The sequence below is a fragment of the Protopterus annectens genome, chromosome 1.part2 (assembly GCF_019279795.1).
Source record: "Protopterus annectens isolate FY-2018-M chromosome 1.part2, PAN1.0, whole genome shotgun sequence".
Classification (NCBI taxonomy): domain Eukaryota; kingdom Metazoa; phylum Chordata; order Ceratodontiformes; family Protopteridae; genus Protopterus; species Protopterus annectens.
In genome coordinates this window covers 363,735,882-363,750,824 of record NC_056727.1, presented here as the reverse complement: position 1 = coordinate 363,750,824, position 14,943 = coordinate 363,735,882, and the positions used below count along the sequence as shown (strand labels likewise).

The 14,943-nt window shown below is 39.7% G+C and overlaps 1 protein-coding gene across 1 annotated transcript in view; it reads right to left on the bottom strand.

The window, feature by feature from the left end:
- Positions 1 to 14,943, bottom strand: part of MCM8 (minichromosome maintenance 8 homologous recombination repair factor) — a 929,462-nt gene that overhangs the window by 859,809 nt on the left and 54,710 nt on the right. Inside the window, exons 3-5 of the mRNA XM_044056450.1 lie at positions 5,744 to 5,833; positions 5,001 to 5,083; positions 4,647 to 4,796 (exon numbers count right to left, since the gene is read on the bottom strand). Of these exons, the coding sequence (XP_043912385.1) occupies positions 4,647 to 4,796; positions 5,001 to 5,083; positions 5,744 to 5,833 (323 nt within the window). The remainder of the gene's footprint in view (positions 1 to 4,646; positions 4,797 to 5,000; positions 5,084 to 5,743; positions 5,834 to 14,943) is intronic.

Genomic DNA, 14,943 nt, shown 5'->3' with positions numbered 1-14,943 from the left:
AACAGCACCATCTGGAGCAACATTGCTTAGAACCATCATTTTAGTAAAGATTCTATACACTTGGAGTCCTGCATGTCAACAAGAACAGCAAACCTTGTGGTGGATGTCAATGACAGTGACAGAGATGACATACTGTATGTATCATTTTGAAATCATAACAATGTCATGACACTGTAACATCTGTCAGTAGCTATGACAAAGTGGCATAGAATGTATACCGAATACCTGGGAAGGATGTGAAACATTGGTTTTGGGATTCTGGGGGAGGGGAGTCTGTGGCTATGGTTACATGGTGTGGGGAAACTACACACTTATCAGGATCAACATACTGTATGACCACCAAGGTGGACATGTGCAGCCCCTAACTCTTCACCTTCCCTGTCACAAATCATATTAAGCCCGGACACTGTAAGGAAACCTAGTGGACACCACCAATAAGCACACTGTGGCAGGTTCACTCCCCCACTGGAGGATGTGATCCCTGACTCCCAACAACCTGCCAGAGTATGTGGCTTCTGTGTTCACCTCCCATCATCCTACCCCTTTACACAGTGTTGCAGTCACCTATCAATGTGCCCCTATCCCACTTGTACAAATGATGATGCCTGTGCCCTATCCACCCATAACCTGTGTGGGTATGCTGATGATGCTTGATACAGTGTGTGGCCAATCCTTACACTGCCATCCATAGCCTGGGTGTGACAATACATGAATTATTTTATTCTGGGTTATTTGTCATGATTCATAGATGTGGACCAGATGCTACTTCTTTCAGAATTCTGCAATGTACTGTACCCTACCTCTACCACAGCTGTGGTACTGCTGCTGTATGCTCCTCCCCTCTGCACCCTGCCCTTCTGCTATTGGTACAAATGGTATGGAAGTACCTACCAAGATGGTCACCTGCTGCGTCTATTTGCCTAATGCCATGTTCTGTAGCATGACACAAACAAAATTCTTGCTGCAGATGTCTGAAATGTACTGCTGTGCCCCTCCTGATTAGTGTAGACACTAACCTAGTAAATGGTTACTTTCAAGCCCATAGTGCACTATATTTCACACTTCTGTATGTTAGTGGATTACAGGCCATTTCCTACATGGGCTAGGGTTTGCAGATGGGGGATCATCAACCTGGGCTCTAGGGAATATCTGGCATAACATGCAGTACACAAGCATATTATATGGGACCTACACTTACAGATCTGTCTACCTAGCATGTTTGCGTGCATCTACCAACTAGAAGACCCATTGGGAAATCTACTTGGAGGAACCTTAAGTATACAGTGGATGTGTGACAAATCTGTGAATCATGGGAATTGCCTGGAAGGTGTATGGCTATACTATAAATAATTCCTGGGGCACTGCAGACCACCTGGCAGTACATGGAGTAAAAGCCTCTCATGTTGATATATTGCTGGCCCTCTGGACCAGACAGGGCCTTGATGGCAATGTATATAATCTACTGCTCTCAGGAGTTCAGGGAAATAGTCAATGTACTAAAATGATTTCATGATGATGGTTATCTCCTCTCCAGCTCTGAGGAACAAGTTGTATAGCACGACATGCTGGAGCATAATGTCAAGAGACTGGTTTAGAATGTGTGAAGCTGATGCCTGTGATATCCCTAACACATCCCCAGTAAGTTGCTGAAAGGTCCCTCTAGTTAAGAAGGTTAAAGACATACATACACCTCAGTATCTCAAGGACTGGTCAACCCACACATCCTCATCTGTTTTGCTTGTAGGTAATATTCTTTAACTAGGTCCCTTATAGTTTCCTTACCCACATAAAAAACAGTCCTCAATCTGGTAACTGAACTGGGGTAGACACTGTCTGTACCCACTTCATTGCTACAGATGGCTATGACACACAACACTGGCTTCCTGTGGCTCACTTGCATGGGGTTTCTCATCTCTATGTCACTATACATTCATTAATCTATATTGCACATCATATTGTCCATGTTTTCAAATTGCTCACCCCTTTTCCACTGCTGCAATCCAAGCTAGTTTGCACTGCACAATGTGCTAGTAGTCTACTAATCCTGGACACAATGTTAAATTCCATTCAGCATTTTATAAAATGGAAAGGGTTTCACAAACAAATACTGGAATAAAACTGATCTAATCAGTTATTTGACAGACTAGAATGGTATTATTTACAAGCAATATTAATAAAATTTACATCTGAATAAACAATAATACGAAGCTTAGAAAAGTTATGCTTAAAACCATGCTGCATACGAGTTATTCAAAGATTTAATCTTAAATCTGACACAATGAGCAGTACAACTGCACTGATACTTGGCCTCTGTCTAGTGCAGCTAAAAAGATATTAATTGCTGTTCATATTATATTAATTTGTATTGTCAATGTTCATATTCCTCTAAATAACAACAGTTGAATGAGGTAGCCAGTACTGCTTAGCCTCATATGAAAGCTCTCAGATGAACAAATGCTGCCAACAGTGTGTGTGTGTGGGTAGCTTGAGTGACTACACAGATATTGTGAGCAGTTCACAAAATATTGCAACATTAAAATTTACTGTGACTTATAAAAATCCAGTTTAAGATCTGGAATGTGAAAAATAGTATCACAGGACAACACTGGTTTATGCTGAGCAGTTTGCCATTTATACTTCTTAAGCAACCCATACGGTTCCAGAGATAACATTTGTTTGAAACGTAGGGACCCAGTTTGATTTTTTTCAAAAACCCAGGATGCAACCATTGGAAAATTAAGTGCAAACATCTAGTGCTCTTTTGGAGAGAAATATGTTAACAGTTTGAAATAAAAAAAAAAATTAATACAAATGAAAGTGTAGGGATACAGAGATATCTTAAAACTTTAAGACATAAACCCTACATGATGACCATCATGGTCTGTTATATTATGCATCTGAGCCACAAGTTAGCCATGTAGTTATGCTGCAAAAATAACCAATAACCCACTATTATTAACACCACCTGTTATGTGACACAACAGTGAGAAACTTTTCAAGCACAAAAACAAGCATGAGTCGGTCTCTTGTCACCCGTAAGGTAACGCCTGCTGGCAAGACATCTTTACAGCCTATTAAAGCAACGGGGATCTAGCTTACTTCGGTTTTGTTATCCTATTTGACCATTGTGTTTCACAAAATTACAAAGACACCTTTAAATCTAAATGGATAGTTTATACTTTAAAATGTACCTGTTTTATGCATTAATTTAGCTTTGCTGATTGGGTGTGCATACAGCCAACAGCATAGATAGACTGAAGGTCATGCAAGAAGAACAGTTTGTCTGTGTTCACTGTTATTTTTGGGTGAAATAATTTAGAATGCTATTATTTGAAACACAGCATTGTAAAAACATGAATTACATCTAGAACATTTTTCAGATTTCTTTACTGATCTGTGGGTCTTGCTTTTGATAAAAAGATCAATGGTACAAAAAAGAAGCGCAGTTTATACTCTGTAGTGTGAAAATATCTTAAGAGACAATTATAAAAATATTCTGTCTTTCCAAAGTGGAGAATAATGGCAAAGGCAGACATCCACATTTACATTACTGATGTTGCAGCAGGTCAAATACCTTGGGAAATACTAAGGAGATCTTGCCAAACAAAAAAAAAATCTTTTCTACAGAGTAAGAACAACTTGACAACTTCCATTTCCTACTTTATGCAGCTTGCAAAAATACAGAGGCATCTAAGGAAAACTAGTAAAACTCCATGGCCTGAGGTCAGGAATATGTGTCTGCATGTGTGAATGTATGTGCATACTTGTATATGTGCAAACATGTACAAATGGTGGGTGGGGGTCAAGGAATATACACAAAATGTCCTAAAAGAAGAGTCAGAGCTAGCAACTCAGTATAATCTAAACCCATCAATCCAAGCACATTCACCTCCCTTATCCATGCTTATTTCACATGAAATCAACATGCTGGTGAGCTGAAACAAGCAGGCATTTGAAAAAATAACTGTCTTCAAATGCCATACTACCCCAAGTGCTAAACTTCTGTAGATTCAGGTAACTAGTTTGTGCAACAAATGGGCTCGGGCATCAACAACAAATGGAAAGTTAATGAGAAAAAGCAACATGTGGAAAAAAGAAGCAAACAGGAATTTAATAAGGCATGTGAAAGACATAAGGCATTTCTTATGAAGGGCTGGAAAAATAAGTTGATGGTAAAGAAGAATCTCCAATTTATTGAAGAAGAAACAAAACTGACAGAATAAGTAGGTCAAGTGGCCCTTATCTGCCATTAAACGTTCTGTTTATATTTGCTTATATTGTACAAAAAGCTTAGACTAATGTCAGGAAAGAACAGATCACCTTAGTGTATCTCAGACCCAAATGATTAGTGAAGCTCTGATGTACTCACACCACTCCCAACACAGGAACTGTTAGAAAAGTCAGCTAATGGAGTGCCAGCTTGAGGCTGGGTGTTCTATATCTCACAACTACTAAATGAAACAGCCATGAAGGAGACCAAGACATCTAATAAACAAAGTACAACAATAATTAAAACATACACTGTGGCAACAAAGAGTATTCCTTTTTAATACGTTTACAGATGTAAAACAATCAGTCCACATAACATTATAACTTGCCCCCATAAGTCTCAATTGTATTTACTTTCCAGCAGTGTAACAAATTACCTGATGGACTGCCAAACCCATACATGCCAACATTTTTTCTGGCATATCCTTCAATTCAGTACTGAAATTTGGAATCGACTCGGCTAATCCTTCATCTTGAAGAAGTTCTTTATAGTCAACTAATATACTTCCTTTTCTTTCTATTTCATCCTGAAAAAAAAACACCATTGATATAAAGTACAATCAACTGCAGCAATGTCAGCTAAATAAGCAGTAACAAAAAAAAAAACAAATCATTCTCTAAGTCTATACTCCCTTATTTAACATACAGTCATAACATTAACAGCAGGGTTAGCTATGCAATACAGTAGTACCAGGTAATCTTGCCATTACACTAGCAAACAAAATTCTCACCTTGTCATACAGTTCAATCCGGCTCATAAAAAACTTTTCAAAGGCTTGGACTTTCTCCAGAAGTGGGGAACTCTCACTGTAAACTGAAGCAATAAAACTGTAAGAATACTGAGTAGCCATAAAAAGTACTTCAAAAGCTGGCACATAAGCTTAGACACTGGCTATGCCCACAGATAATGTAGATCTGACTACCTGCCCATGTACTGAAAAGGCTGATGATGAGGGAAGACACTGGGCTATTGCTGTCAGCTGTTACATCTCAGGAGAGTGATATCAGTCTGACAATACAACACTAACACAAAAACACAGTCATGAAGGAGGCCTAAAAGTACACCACCTGCATTTGGTACATGGGGGAAGCAAAGCCACCAAAAAAGTGCACCGCACTCTAGCTGGGAGCTGCAGTACGCACAAGGTAAACTAGCAATGAGCTGAAGAAACAGACATTGCAACATATTTTCTGACAAATGGAGGTGTGAGGGGATGTTAGAAATATTATCAGAATCTCCTAACACACACACACACACACACACACACACACACACACACACACACACACACACACACACACACACACACACACACACACACACACCAGCTCTTGCCACCCACTCACTCTTGGTGTCATTGGTTCCAGGTGACGTGAAGGAATTAATGGATGCATATGGACTGGGAGTTTGATTATTTTAAACAATGCACTTATCAAAGCCCAGTACTAACACTGAAAAGTTAAGGAAGGTTACCTCCAGAAAAATAAAGTTTCCACCCTTTATATGGGGCATACTGGTCCAGTGTTGACTGAATCATTCGAGGTCGTGAAGCAGATGGAAAATCTAAATGGATACATAAAAATGTATCTTATTAAAACTAAATGATTATTTAATAAAACATCTACAAAACTGTAAAGGGTATGCATTTTAGAAACCAATCTTACCATGTATCCATCATTAAGTAGCTCCCTATATATTTAACTCAAAAAATCACTTCTTGCCCTGGTTGAACCTTGTCAGTGCACTGTAATTATTGAACAAGTTACTTTAGGCACCTCTCCTCACTCATATAATGCACTAGCAAATACTTTTCAAACTTAATTCAGTAATATAAAAACAGCTAAAGAAAGGACATAATAGTACAATGATGAATAGCTATATCAATAGCAAACTATATGAATTTGTATAACTACATATATTCATGTGCAGAGGTATACCTTCCTTTCATGTATAAACTGTCAACCTCTGGACCTCATCCAAGTCGACATGAAGGTGACAATTTAGTACGGGGAGGTGGGCATACTGAAGTGTATGGAAAATGACCAATTAGATAAAATGCTATGGTAAGTACACAGCTTTCACATCTGGGTTGATTCAGGCTGTACATGTTGGATACAGACTCTAAAAGATCAGCTTAGGAGGTCTTATGACAGAATAGTATGCAGAAATGTGGTTCCAGAGGAGGTCCTTAATCTTAATATTACATCCAATTAATAAAGCTTTGCAAATCTGTCTAATGCGGTCCACGTAGCTGCTTTGCAAATGTCACCCACTGACAATTATTGAAGCAAATTGATGATGTTGTTATTGATCTTGTGGAATGGTTGTAGGTTTAATTTGCAACGATGTTTGACTGGATCTTTCCTCACAACCAACGTAGGTCTTGGAATCAATGCTCAAGTTAAATCTGACTTATTAACTGCAATTATTGTATAATTTAACATCATGTGATCAAGAGCAACCTGCTGCAGACATTCTGCTCTGAGACTTATTTCCCTAATCAAATAGCTACCGTTTTATGAATGCTATTTGAAGTCCTTAGCTTATGCTCTTAAAACAGGCAGTTGTAATACAGTGCCAAAGGGATTTTTGTGTCTCTTGGTTACCTGGACAGTAGTTCATATCATTGCTGGTACTCTAAACATTTACTAGAAAAAGCAGCTTTGTTAAAGTAGAGCGTGCCACAATACAAAGCTATACATTGTTTTTACCACAGCAGTAACAAGCCATCTGCTGCATGGCTCACAATGTCTGCACTAGCTACGCTCATGCTCACTCTGCTCCCCTACCCTACCCCCCCCCAATTCCCAAACCCCCACTACAACTACATTTACACACCACTAACCCTTCCCACACTCCATACATTAACCATTCAAACTTTCCTCACCCCATTACTCTTCTCACCTGGCATTTGCATCATGTCATATATCACTACTTAACTCGCCCATCTACACATATTAATCATTCACCTGCATTATCTCTATCACACACTATGCTGCTGATCCACAGCATATTAATACCACTAAAATGCCTATTAACATACACCACATCCTACCATACTCAACTTCGCCCTTTGTACATTTTCTACTTTAGCCATCTATCCCCAACTACAAATTTGACTCCCTATAACTTTGCAATAGCATCCAGCCTTTATCCTAGCTCATGACACACACTACTCAAATACAATTACATCAAAATAGTACACCAATCAACATAGATCGTAAGATAAAATACAAACACAAATGACTACCTCCCTACTATCTTTTCATAACCACACTCCCCTTCAGTGGAGATGTACACCCTAACTCAGGCTACTCTCATCACTCATGCAGTTCAACATACTCTACACTCCCTAATCTCCATACTCAAATCAAAACCTACATTTGTACATTTCCTACTCTCTCCACCATCTCTTGCTTATCAAACAGAAATAACAGCCATCTCCAGCTGAATTTAAACCTAAGTAGTATATGACTTACATGCTTGCATTGCATCACACAACCCAGACATACTAGTAACCACAGAAACCTGACGAAAGCAACACACTACAAAACCAGGAAATTCTTCCCTTAGGCTACAATATCCTTAGAAAAGACAGAAAACATAAAAATGCAGGGGTGTACCAATCATTTATAAAAACACCCTAGAACTTACTCCCTATCCTAACACCCACCCTAACTTTGCCAAGCAGAATGACTAGTCTCTCTCCTCAGAACAAACAATACAACATCTGCACTGCAGCATTATATGTTCACCCGATATCATCCCAGTGGTTGAAGAAACACTACATTTGGATGTCACATAACTTCAACCATGAAATCTTTACCCCGGGAGACCACAACAGATTATCAACTTATTAACTCCGACTCCTCTTTTCCTGCTGTAATTTTTTTTTAGTTTCTCACAAGTAATCACAACTACAACTGGAATTCACAAGTGATCCAACAAACCGAATCCTCTCCATCATCCCTAGCTGTACCAGCACCACGGTTTCTCTGCAAGTCATCAGTGATCATCTCCCAACCTTTGCTTGAAGACAACCACATCATTCCCACAAAAACAAAGTATATAGTCTAGTGCATAACCTCTCTCTTATTTCAACAGATATAGATTCACTTCCTACCTCTACAAGTACAAATGGGATATTCTTAAAACTTCACCCTAGATAATGATGTAACACACTTTAATAATACATTCTTATCCATATTAAATGAGTTTGCCCCATTAGAAAGAAAACAAATCCATTCCTCACCCTTGGCTCACAAAAGAGACCCGGCAACCCATGACAGAGACAGAGAGAGAGAGGGTATGGCAATCATTGTATAAAACAAAATTTCAACAAACCCGACAAATACCTAGACACATTTGTAAACTTATAAAGGAAAAATTAAGTCTGATAAAATTTCAGACTACTCAAAACTGCAGGACAGATAGCAACACAACTCAAACTATCCTGGACATCCATAAAAAATGACTGCATCCTGCACAAACAACCACACAATCTGCAGTAACCAGTAATTTATCAGACTTCATATTTGCCACGTTCAACAATTATTTCACTCAATCTGTACTCTCCTTATTTAAAAGTCCACCATCCTATCCCCTAACTATCCATCCCATCTGTAACTCCCATTTAACTATCTTCTCCCTTAAACCAGTATCTACATCTACCATTAAGAAGCACTTTCAAAAGCTTAAAACTGAAGCTCCAGCCACTGACAATCTACCAAGAAGATATTAAAATTGCAGCTGACACAATAACATACCCAATATCTATAGAAAACTATGTTCCAACTAGCTGGAAAAAAAATCTCATATCATACCATTGCACACAGGCAGCGACTGCACAGACGTCTCCATTTTCAGAATCATAGGCATTCTACCACCCCTGTCAAAAATATTAGACAAATGCATCTACTCTCAACTACTAAACCATCTTATCAACATTAAATCTTCTCACTAATACTCACAGATTCCTACAGCATTGTAGTACCGCCACAGCACTACAGCATTGTAGTACCACCACAGCACTCCTTAGCTTTACTAACATCATAAATTCCAATAGAAGAACAGGTAACCTAGTATCCTCCCTTTTCTTAGATATGTCGAAGGCATTCAACACAGTTTCTCATCAAAAGATGCTTACAGAACTTGCTGCTTTAGGACTCTTCCCAATCTGAACTCTCATAGTTCCATAGTTACTTCAGAGATAGACTACAGGTTCTCAAACGGAAGCAAGAAAGCTCCTCTTTCTTAACAGCCCTGTTGGCACACCTTGGGATTCAATTCTGGGTCTCCTGCTATTAACATCCTTACCAACAACCTCTGCAAAGTAGTCCTACATTCATTTGTGCAATAAGCAGATGATGCCACCCTGGTAGGCTCAGCCCAAAAATCTCACCCAACTAGAAAAACTCACTCAAGACTGTCAACAGCAGGAGCTGTAGTGCAGAAGCAATCTATCGACTGATCATCTTAAACTTCCAGATGATGCAATAGCATACCCCACAGCTATAGTAACAAACCAATCAATTACTGAAAAATATGTCCCATCTATCCTGGTTAACAGATCACCAGCTACTGTTAAATAATAAAAGAAAAGTATGCTCTTTATCCCTAAATCCTTTTCAGTCCACAAGAATTCATTCAGCCGTTATTAGCTAATAATACCCAAACTGAATCCATATCTAACACAAAATTAGTAGGGATGACAACAGATGATAGCTTAAATTTGAACTACACATCACTCAAGCTATTAAGAAAAGTCACCAAAAAGGAGGCTTCCTCTACCATTCTAAACCATTTCTCACCAACTCCTCTAGGATAACACTAGCATCATCCTACCTCCTCTCCTCACTTCTTTATGCACCCTTCATCCTTGCCAATCTTCATACCACATTAGAAAATAAATCTGAGGTTTCGTGCAACAAAATAACCAAATCTGTACCAAACAAACCCCACCAGCTGCACCACTGCCTTGACCTAAAACACCTTAACTGACTTGACTTACCAAACCACCTGATCTACTCATGTTTGTTAATGTCCAAAATTATGCATAAAAAAATAGCTGTCCCCCTGTTCAAAACACCCTACAACACTAGACCCCTCCCAGATGCCTGCATTCTGACAAGATCCTGCTAACTACCATGCAATCAAAGAACAGTGCTGGTGACTCCTTATACTCTGATTATGTTTCCAAACTCTGAAATCTCATTACAATCACACTTAAGCAAAATGCCATTCCATCTAGCTTTAAACACAACCTTAAACACCCCTACACACTGATCTTAAATATACCAATTCCAAGTTCACCGTAACTTGGAGAAAAGAGGAATTCTGAGAAATGGCATCTCGGACTTAGTATATGTATGTCCAATCTTTCGACCATTCAGTCTCTGTATTTTCAGACTTGCACTAGCAGGTCCCGACATTTCAAAAGGTTACTGCAGGAGTGTCGGTGGTGACCGTGGCACTTGTCAGTGCAGACAAGAAATGGATGCCAGACAACAGGTTCTGCAGATAAAGTTGCTAAGATGACAGAATATGGAAAAGTAGATTTTTTTGTGACACTGGATCATGTAGTTGTGACTATTGCACCCTTAACATCCATTGTACAACTCTCATTTGATATCTGGCAAGAAGCAGCATATACAGAGTTGCTGTCATTAAGCAGAGATTTCTCAACAATACATATGCTGGTGGTGTTTCGTGGTGCACAGTGGGGATAATTTGTCCGCAGGCAGACATGTGTCTAGGTGGCAACCCATAAATGTTAGTACCTGAAATGGCTCCAGATGTACTTTGGTATGCTGACTGATATTCCTAAAGATATACACAAGTGGAGGAAATAAACCCTTGCCTTAAACAGAAACTTTCTTGAATTGGCAGCTATGAGACAGTCATCCATACAAAGACCATGATCTCCAGTAGCCCGAGATAAGCTTGTACCACCATTAATGCAATCATTAAACACCCTGGTGGCTGTGAAAAGTCCAAAGGGTATAGTTCTGAATTGAGAGTGATTGGCTCCCACCTGACATCTTTGTTACTTTGATGTTTAAGTAGGCATCCTGTAATTCCAAAAAGCATATCCACCCTCCTTCTTGTAAGCAAGGAATGATGGTCTGCACTGTGACTAATGAGAATGCTGAGGTTTGAATATATTGATTTAAACAACTGAGATCCAGTATAAGCTCGAGATACTTTGCCTTCTTTGGTACTAAAAAAAAAAAAAAAAAAAAAAAAAAAAAAAAGTAAAAGATGGATTCTTTCTTGTCTGGTGGAACCTTTTGAAATGCTCTTTTTTGTAACAGTTGGTGGCATACGTTGTTGCCTTTGTTTGTCGGGGTAGAAGTTTGGTACAGGACAAGATGGCAGTGGAGGGATTACTGTAACAGGGAATGGAGTAGTCCCTGGAGAAAGTTTCCCTGATCCTGTTGTCCTGCATGATGGTCCATCATAAGTTTGGAGGAAGGGAAATGTGACTTCCAAATGCCTCCATAAGTGAACAGTTGGGCAAGTTCTCATGAGTTCTGCTATCTGTTCCAGTGAGACGGACTACAGTACCCTTGGTTTTGCTGGTCACTTCTGCCTCTACGGCAAATGCTGTTAGAGTTCTATCTCCATATCGCTCATATTGGGTCTACTGGGATTTTCTAAATCTGATATCCTTAATTTTCTTTTGTTTTTTGACATAGGATCTTTGCAGGACTGAGAATTTTCTTCCAACAGCAATGAGCATCTTGCTTTCCTACTCACACTGTTACAACCTTTCACCTTATGACCAAACTGGGTGGATATATCATATCAGCCGTTGTTGAAGGCTGCCCTAAGGTGTGCAGCATATCCTGTAAGCCTGAGCCAGTACTGCCACTTCATGGTGATGCATGACCTTGCTGACCTATATGCAAATTATGTAAATATGTTAACTGTATTTATGGCAGGTACTTGTGACTATACCCTTTTTTGTGCATCCCCAGGTGGAAGCTTCTTCAGGGTTTCTAATATTTTATTGCCTAGATCCCTCTAAAATCTGATCAAATAGTCAGTGGCACTAATGGAGAAAATACTAGACATTTATACATGCTTCCCAAGATGATCCACGTCCCTGGCCTCTTCATCTGGGGGATGAATCGGCTGGACTTTTGCTGGAACATTTTTTGCCTTATCAGCTGCCTCCAAGAGAAAAGTCCACATGAGGCCTTTTTTCCATTGTGACAAGCCTGTAGACAGCCTAAGAACATTGTTGCATTTTCCAGGAGTTGGGTTCTACATCTCTGAGTTTCTTTCATGATCACTGTCAAATTAGGTCTACCACTCTGTTAGGAAGTGGAACCATCCAAGCTTTTGGAGGGGTAGACTGGAAGGTCAATGATAGATCACTTCCTCCAGGATGGTGGGGTTGCTGAACCAAGATCTCCTCGGCCACATCATCTCTAGGATTTCCCTGAATATGGGGACTTTGGGAGGGGACTAGGGGGAAGCCTCCCTTTTGTCAAGATCAGTGTCTGGGATGAAGAACTCCAGAGGCAAGTCCATGCATTCCTCTTTCAAGTCTTCTTCCTCAGGACACTTGGAGCAGACACGTCTGAGCATTCGAGAAGGGACTCCTCCCCAGACTTTTGTGGCCTCAAAAGCTTTTGGTACCTGGTCTCACTGGAGAAAAAAAAGATTCTCAGCTCAGGGTCTCAGGCTGTCTGGTGTGTATGGGCAGAGCCACAATGGCAGGTGAGTGATCCAAGATTAAAAAACTAAACAGATTTCCCTGGTACTACCTATTCTGTCTTAGCAATCAGCATTGATGGAGTCAGAACCATAACTGGTACAGTTCTGACACCATGCTTGATGCTGAAACCACTACAGTGGTAAACCGAAATCTGACATAAAGCGGCGGTTCAACACCAAAGAGTTGAACGCTGATTGTGCTGACATACTGAAAGTCCCCCAAGGAGTATGACCTGACCTTTGCATTGGCAAATCAATGCTAACAGGTCTAGTGACTCTTGGCAAAGGGTGTAACACTGAGGAAAATTTCACTGCATATGTCAATGGGAATAGCACAAGATCCATAAGCATCATTAAAACTCTTGGTGCCAAGACAGTGCCCAGGATGGGAGATAATGACATGTCAAGGGTAATCTCTGGCTGATCTGGAACACAGAAAGGAAGCTGAGATATCACCAAGAGCCAAATGGCCCTTCAAAAAAGTTATAATCATTTTGTTCCAGCCAGTGATTGCAGAAGAGCTTTACAATCACCTGGAAGATCTTACAAATAAAAAAGAAGAATGCTTAGACTAAAAATATTTTGACAACCCCTACTCTGTGAAGAAGCTACCCACTCTTCTCCTCAGATTTGAGACAGGAGATTCAGTTTGGTAGGAGTAGGAATTGCAGTGGACAGATTGAGGAGTATCCATAGATTTGAGTTGATCCAAAGTGCTGTTATCTATGAGAAGAGCTCTGCCTAGACAACAATCAGCACAGACTCCATATGCATTAGAACTACTCTGCACTTGGACTGCCAACTCCTCCCCTTAGGTCCATAATGTACTGATGTTCAAGAATACTCCAGTTATGGATCGAGGGAAAAAGAAAGAGACAAAAACAGAAGGCATACAGAGGGAAGAGTGTGGCATACTTCCTATTGCCAGGCCACATCTGGCATTAAGGCGAGTGCCCAATTTTGGAATTAAAGACAATCAAGACAGAAACCCCTAGCTCAAACTACCTAGGTGAGTGTCCTTTGAAAACTTGATTTTGATGACCGTAGCCTTGAAGGAGGACCAGACCTGATGGTAATATCCAGCTTATAGTTTGTGTATGTAGGTGGACACAATACAAAATATTTAAAATTGCATAACTGAAGATTCCCACAGATGCAGAGACAAAATATCCCAAAGTGAAAAACAATGCAAGGACTTATCATACTTGACTTCAAGGCGGAAAGACATTTTGACAGACACGATATAGCTTGCCTTCTCCACCTTTAGCAAAGGATACAAAACAACTAAGCTTCTCATCTGAAAATCTTAGTTCTGTTCACCTAACACCCGGGCTGCCTATGGATGTCCATAATCCCTGGACTTTTATATTAAGGGGAAAAAACAAATTGGTTCAGTTCTAACTCCATGGCTACTGTGACTATAAAAGAAGTGTTGCTGTGCCATAAACCTATATTTTCTAGAACTGGAACAACAGATAGATGCACAAAGGATATGAAGCCCAGAAATCTGCCTGGCAAATGTTACTGGAAACAGAGTTACCAAAATAGGAATCTGAGACTGGCAGAAGCTGCACAATTGAAATGTAGCAAAAGACAAGTTTGCACAACATAAAATATATGCTTCAAGTTGGGACTAGAACTATCATGGGAAGGAACTGAAAGACACTTATTAAAAAGACATGTCCTTAAGTGTGGTCCTAGTGTTTATTTTTGCATGCTGACAAGTTTGAACGTTGGTAAATGCCACTTGGTGATCTTTAATGATGGAATAGCTTAAGCCAAATTTAAATAGTTCTGAAAGATAATGAATAACAATGGAAGTAGCAGAGGAAAGAGGATTGGCAGTCCACGGAGTTGCTCAGGTGCAGAAGCATTTAGATTACATTAATCCATTACTTCTTTTGTAAAGATCAAAATTTTAGACACGGCAATAATGGAGAGTACTATCA